This window comes from Lutra lutra, chromosome 12 (assembly GCF_902655055.1).
Source record: "Lutra lutra chromosome 12, mLutLut1.2, whole genome shotgun sequence".
Lineage (NCBI taxonomy): Eukaryota > Metazoa > Chordata > Mammalia > Carnivora > Mustelidae > Lutra > Lutra lutra.
The window spans coordinates 65,366,732-65,373,442 of record NC_062289.1 but is presented as its reverse complement, the minus strand read 5'-3'; the positions used below and the strand labels follow the sequence as shown (position 1 = coordinate 65,373,442).

General features: G+C 56.2%; 1 protein-coding gene across 2 annotated transcripts in view; it reads right to left on the bottom strand.

Moving 5' to 3' along the window:
• PPIL2 (peptidylprolyl isomerase like 2) overlaps positions 1–6,711 on the bottom strand; it is a 30,133-nt gene that overhangs the window by 3,042 nt on the left and 20,380 nt on the right. Inside the window, exons 13-20 of one of the 2 annotated variants that reach the window (XM_047696742.1) lie at positions 6,315–6,404; positions 5,954–5,987; positions 5,266–5,383; positions 1,136–1,192; positions 678–750; positions 505–567; positions 276–415; positions 166–172 (exon numbers count right to left, since the gene is read on the bottom strand). In XM_047696742.1, coding sequence (XP_047552698.1) covers positions 166–172; positions 276–415; positions 505–567; positions 678–750; positions 1,136–1,192; positions 5,266–5,383; positions 5,954–5,987; positions 6,315–6,404 — 582 coding nt within the window. The remainder of the gene's footprint in view (positions 1–165; positions 173–275; positions 416–504; positions 568–677; positions 751–1,135; positions 1,193–5,265; positions 5,384–5,953; positions 5,988–6,314; positions 6,405–6,711) is intronic. The other variant, XM_047696741.1, reaches the window with a different exon arrangement.

The window sequence follows — 6,711 nt, the reverse complement described above, 5'->3', positions numbered from 1 at the left end:
AGAGGAGAAGTGCTTGAGCTGCGGGGTGTAGACGAGTCCCCTGCGCTGGGAGCCCACGCACACCCACAGCGCCTGCTCAGTGTGAGGTTGCACAGTCACATATCCCCCCCCCAACCCCGAGTCCTTGAGCTCCAGCCTGCACCTGCACAGCGGCCCCCATGGCACCTGCTCCCTGCCAGTGTCCGGTTCTCTTGCCATGGATGGGCTCTAACCGTGGGCGCTGGGAAGCTAGGAGAGCACCCCACAAACGGGACGAGCACCCTCACTGCACTCACGTGGCTGCTGGGTTGATGTACTTGCCCACCCCCTGGCGGTACGTCTGGGGGCCTTGGCTCCCCGCCTTGGGCTGTTGAGTTTTTATAGCGCTTTCTGGGGCCACCTCCTCGAGCTGCGTCTTCTTCCGTTCCTCAGCAATCTGGGACGGAGCAGGGCAACAGCTGGCTCGGAGCCCCGAAGGCTGGGTGGGGTTCCTGCAGCCCCCCACCGGCCTGGTGGCCTCCTCACCTGAGCATCGGCCTCCTCGTAGGGATCCACAAACACGGTGGTGGAGTCGATGCGGATCTCCTCCTAGCAGCAGAGGGAGACAAGTGAGCGGGCCACCGCCACAGGCCCCTCCAAACCCGCCTGCCCCGTGCCCATCCTGAGCAGCAGTTCCCCCAGTCTCCCTTGGCACATACCTTAGGGCGGTCGGTTTTGGGGTCACTCTCCACGTTCTCCATGGCTGTCAGCGTGTCAAAGCCCCCAACAACTCTGCAGCCAAGGAACAAGGGTACCTCTGAATGTGCTCCAGGGCAGGATACCCCCAAAAGCATGGCAAGAAGAGGGGCAGAGGATGGCCCTGAGAAGGGCCGCATGGATGGGGGCGTGACCTGGGGAGGGAACCGAGTCGGGTGCAAGTCTGGATAGGGCAGCTGGCCAGAAGGGGCCGGAGTGGCCCTCCCCTCAGCCGGCAGGTCCGCAGAGCCAGCCATCCCCTGGCTAACAGAAAAGGCCCGAGTCCCCACTTCTGCATGGCCGTGACCTCAGCAGTGATGGTCGCGAGACCAAATGAGCCCTGGGCCAGGCATGGGGAAAGGCAGTGAGAGGGTCCCACTGAGAAAGGAGCCCACCCACATCAGCACCCCCAACCTCTTACCGCCCGAAGATGGTGTGCTTCTTGTCCAGGTACGCACAGGATCGAAAGGTGATAAAGCTGGGTGAGGAGGAGGGGAAATTAGGAAGAGCCTGTGAGCTTCCCTACCCAGCCTGCTTGGTCCCCAAGGCTTCTGGGCACCCACTAGGCATCCTTCTGGGCACCCACTAGGCATCCCCGTCCCCCAAAAGCAGCTCTGGGAAGCTGGTACTTCACTTGTATGCGTGGACCCCACACATATGCCTGGTTGGGGCAGGCCGTCAGCCAAGGCCACTGAGGGGACCGGAACCCCGGTTCCCCAAGAGAAGGCCTGGGAAAGGCCACGGGAGGCTCTGCCACCAGATCGGGCTGCAGCCAACTTCTGGCGGACAGACACTGACAGAGCCTGCAGGCAGAGGCTGCTGGGAGGGGTCCGAGGGGGGTGTAAAGGGAGACTGGACACCAGAGACAATCCCACTGTGACAGCACGTGAAGATGCAGGGACTCTGAACTGGAAGAGAGGAGACAGGCAGGAAAGGGAGCAGAGACCCTGAGGAATGTGGGTAAACACCCATACATGCTGACCTAGTAAATTTTCAAATCTAATTTGGTGTAAAAATGAGTGAAATTTAAATATCCAACTATATGAACATGTGAGCTGGCTGGGCTGAGGGGATGGCACAGGCAGGGTTTGCCTGCGAGGGAAGAAGAGAGATTAAGTGGTAACTGCAGACTTTAAATAAATCTACTTAAAGCCAAAAGTGACACATAACTTCCAAATCAGGTGAAAGAGAAAAGGAAGAAATGAAAAATATTTTAAAAAAGGGGAAACCACGCGTGCCTGGGTGGCTCGCTCAGTCAGTTAAGCATCTGCCTTTGGCTCAGGTCATGATCCCAAGGTCATGGGATCAAGCCCCACATCCGGCTCCCTGCTCAGCAGGAAGCCTGCTTCTCCCTCTCTCTCTGCTCTTGCTTGTGTTCCCTCTCTCGCTGTCTCTGTCTCTGTCAAATAAGTAAAATCTTTAAAAAAAAGGGGGGGGGGTAACCAGGAAGTACAAATTAAGATAATAGAAAATACAGATACTGACTGGAAAGTTAAGTACACACCTACGACTGTCAGTTTGAATTAAAATAACCCCAAATCTAGGTGTGTGCCATTAAAAAGACACCCCTAAAACCTCAAGAATCTGGAACGCTCCAGGTAAAAGCATAAAAGAAGAGGCCCAAGAAGAGATGGAGAGAGAAGCCTTCTGGGGCGGGATCTCTGGAGGAGCGGTTTGGGCCAGAGAGCCCTCCTGGGACACCATGTTACCCACATTCCCGACAGCCCACGGCACGCACAGTCAAGCAAGGGACAGAAGCCGAAGCCCATTCCACCAGGGTCAACACCCCTTCAGAGCCGACCAGGCCTGACCAGACGCAGCCAGCAGGCAAGTCTCCACAGACGTCAACACTCACAACTGTGCAGACCTGAGCTCTGACCATCAAGTGGGTCTCTTGGCCATGCGTTGCTAAGACAGGTCAGGAAGCTTAAAAGGGAATGAAATAGTCCTGAAGGAAAAAGGAGGAAAGAAAAGCAATGACAGGGCAAACAAAGATATACCAGAAAGGAAGTCAAGTCTACAATTCGTTCTATGACCTGAGAAGACAGTGAAGTGGAAGCACGAGCCGTCAGCATGCACAGCCTCGGACATCTGCAGCGGCGGCGAGCAAGATGGGGGCTTGGGGGAGGAGAGAAACAGGAGGAAGCCAGCGAAGATGGAAACAGAAGGAAATCGCATAAAATAAAAACAGGAAAGCCTTCCGTAAACCATTAAGGAGAGCGGGAATGCGGACACAGTGACGGACAGGAAGGGAGATGCCGCAGAAGTCTGGAAATCTAGAGACGGATCAGTTCCATTCTGGCACAACAGCAGCGACCCAGATGGCCCTCAAAGTGGAACCCGAACTGAGGAGTCAGTGTGAAGGATCCGCAAAAGCTGTCCCTGGCATGTTACCTCACCAAGCAGACCGGACGTAAGCTAAACCACCCCAGGCGGTCCACGCTGGGCCTCAGGCCCGACCAGCCCAGCTGCCCTCCAGGACAAAACGGTGACAAGCCAAGCTGGTCAACCCAGCGCTTCTGTTCGCAGATTCCAGAAGGAAAAGGAAACGGTCTGATCGTAGTAACAGATGCTAAGAGAAAAGCCTCTGGAAACACAGCCTCTCCCCAAGAGTCGGGCCGGCAACAAATTTGATCAGATGGCAAAACAGCATGGAACCTGAGAGCGGGACGCCCACGTGCTCTCCTTACAGGCCCGACCGTGAGGGAACTAGTGTTCCGGCAGGAAGAGCAACAACACCTTGAGCTGATAAACGCTGAATATCTAGGAAACCCAGGACGCTTTTTTTTTTTTTTTTTTTAATATTTTAGTTATTTGTCAGAGAGAATGAGCGAGTGCACACAAGCAGGGACAGAAACAGGAGAAGCAGGTTCACCGATGAGCAGGGGGCCCCATGTGGGATTTGATCCCAGGACCCTAGGATCATGACCTGAGGCAAAGGCAGGCACTTAACTGACTGAGCCACCCAGGTGCCCCAACCCAGGACACTCTTAATAAACTATTCAAATAAAGTAGTTAGATATAAAATCAACTTTTTTTAAAAAAAGATTTTATCTGGGGGCGCCTGGGTGGCTCAGTGGGTTAAAGCCTCTGCCTTCGGCTCAGGTCATGATCCCGGGGTCCTGGGATCGAGCCCCACATCGGGCTCTCTGCTCGGCAGGGAGCCTGCTTCCCCCTCTCTCTCTGCATATCTCTCTGCCTACTTGTGATCTCTATCAAATAAATAAATAAAATCTTTAAAAAAAATAAAAATAAAAAGATTTTATCTGTTTGAGAGAGAGTGTGCAGGCACACACGCAAGGGAGAGGCAGGGAGAGGGAGAAGCAGGCTCCCCGCTGAGTAGGCAGCCTGACACAGAACTCCATCCCAGGACCCTGGATCATGACCTGTGCTAACACAGATGCTTAACCTACTGAGCCACCCAGGTGCCCCCAAAAATAGATTTTATATGAGCAACTGAACTGGAAAAGAATTTTGATTTTAAAATACCAAATAAGGAAAAAAAATAAAATAAAATAAAATAAAAAATACCAAATAAGGGGCACCTGGGTGGCTCAGAATATATACCGTATATTTTAAAATACTATGGATGATTCTTCCAACTGGGAATACCTGGAAAAAGTATCTGGAAAACAGATGCCTAATCTAAAAAGCTCTGAAGAAAAATACAAACCTCCTCCAAAAAAGTGAGCAAAGAGGAAAGAGTTGACAACAAGCAGAAACCAAAGAAGTTTTAAAAATCAGAAATAATGGAACTCAGGTGAACTACAGCTCCCAGAGAGCGAAGGACAGAAAGATCAAGAGAAACTCTGGTTGGGGCGCCTGGGTAGCTCAGTGGGTTAAAGCCTCTGCCTTCGGCTCAGGTCATGATCCCAGAGTCCTGGGATCGAGCCCCGCATCAGGCTCTCTGCTCGGCAGAGAGCCTGCTTCCTCCTCTCTCTCTGCCTGCCTCTCTGCGTACTTGTGATATCTGTCTGTCAAATAAATAAATAAAATCTTTAAAAAAAAAAAAGAGAGAGAGAAACTCTGGTTGCTGGGCACCCCCATTCCACCCAACGGGACAGTGCTGCAGGGGAATCCCATCAAACGTGCAGGAAGCCCCCCCCCCCACCGCCGATGCCACCATCACCGGTCACCGGGCCCCATGTTGCACAGACGGATCTCCCCTGTCCTGCCTCCACTCCTGCCCCTCCCAGGCTGGGTCTGGCCGCTCCCCTCCCCACACTCACTCATATGGGGCCCTCACCTCCTGCCTTTCCATCAGGACACAGGGCCACCCAGGCCCGGACTTCCAGCACTCCATGTCCTGGGCCACCCCCTCTCTGTGGCTGGAGCCAGCATCTGCCGCCTCCCACAGCCTCCCTGGGCCTCTGAACAACCACCCAGGCTTATTCCTTCGTGGGCGCATGCACACACACGGGGGTGGGGTTGGGGGGATGGGGGTCCTCTCCCCAAGGGTGCTGCCCACTTTCTGGGCAGGATTTGGGTGGAGCACACCCTGGAGGGCAAAGCTGAGAGGGAGGACCCACCCACAGGTGCCCACTGACTCACAACTGAGACTTGTTGGCGTTGGGCCCTGAGTTGGCCATGCTGAGGATGCCCCGGCCCGTGTGCGAGAGGTTGGGCCGGAACTCGTCTTTGAAGGGCTTTCCCCAGTACGACTCCCCACCTGCAGGAGGAAGTGGCAAGGCTAGCAGCAGCAATGCCTGGGTCCTGGCCAAGTGTGGCCAGTGGACGCAGCCCAGCTCCACAGATGAGCGCTGAGTCCCTCGGGGCTCTGCTGAGTACTCCAGGGGGCAGCCCTGCTCCGAGGGAACCTCATCACCATCTCCCCACGGACGCCCCCCCACCTCCAGCCCCCAGGCCCCTCAGATTCCTGCATGGGGCTGGACCCCTAGGACAAGGAGGACAGGGTGAGAGCACAGGTCATGCCCACTCACACCACACCGGGTGAGGACACTGCCTGGGCCCTTGGAGCCTATGGACCCAGAGGGGGCTCCAGAGCAGCCAGGAGGCACCGCATGGCCTCTCCAGCCCATCCAGGCCGTGCAACCATCTCAAAAAAAAAAAAAAAAAAAAAAAAAAAAGGTCGCCCCTCAGGCTGGCTAGTGGCTGTCCTATCAGATTCCACATCTGGAACTCTCGGTGGCACAGCCCCCACCCAACTACCCTCCCCACCCCACCACAAGGCCTACAGAGCAGCCAGAGCTGCCGGGGAAGCCCGCGCACCGGTACCTACCTGTGCCTGTGCCGGTGGGGTCACCCCCCTGGATCTGTGAGAGGAAGCAAGGCCATTCAGCAAGCTCTGCCCCAGGAGCCCGAAGCCCCACCCGGCCCTCTGCTAGCTCCCCACCTGCCCAGCAGGCCTGAGGGTGACTGAGCGCCTGGTGAGGACACAGCCCTCCCGGGCCAGCTCTCTGCACGAGCCCAGCACGGCCAGGCTGGGGACTCATAGGGGTCAGTCTGCACACTCCCCGCCCGGGGAGAAAGGGCTCACAGGTACGACTCTCAGCAGTCCCCGTAGCCCTCGCCCTGGCCAGGAGCCCTATGGCCCTCACGGGGGCGCAGGTCTGCGGCCAGCGCGGACCCCCGTCACTCACCACAAAGTTCCGGATGGACCTGTGGAAGATGGTGCCATCGTAGTACTGCTTCTTGCAGAGCTTGATGAAGTTTTCACAGGTCTTCGGCGTCTACACAATAGCCCAGATGCCTCCGTGAGGTGAGGAGCAGCCCGTGGGAGGATCGCAAGCACCACCCAGGGCCCGTATCAGGCAGGGGGGCCGGTCAGCTGCCCAGGCCAGACCCGGTAAAGCAGCACCGTGAGGCTGAATGACAGGACGCATGCACCTGCCATGACCCTGAGTGAGGGCCACCGAGAGACTCCTGAGCAAGTGGGGGGCAGGGGGGATGTGCACGCGTGGAGCCTGACCCCTTTTGTGGGATGGGTACGCATGCCCCAGCCAGAACACGGGCCCAGGAAGCACCATACGCAGCTCC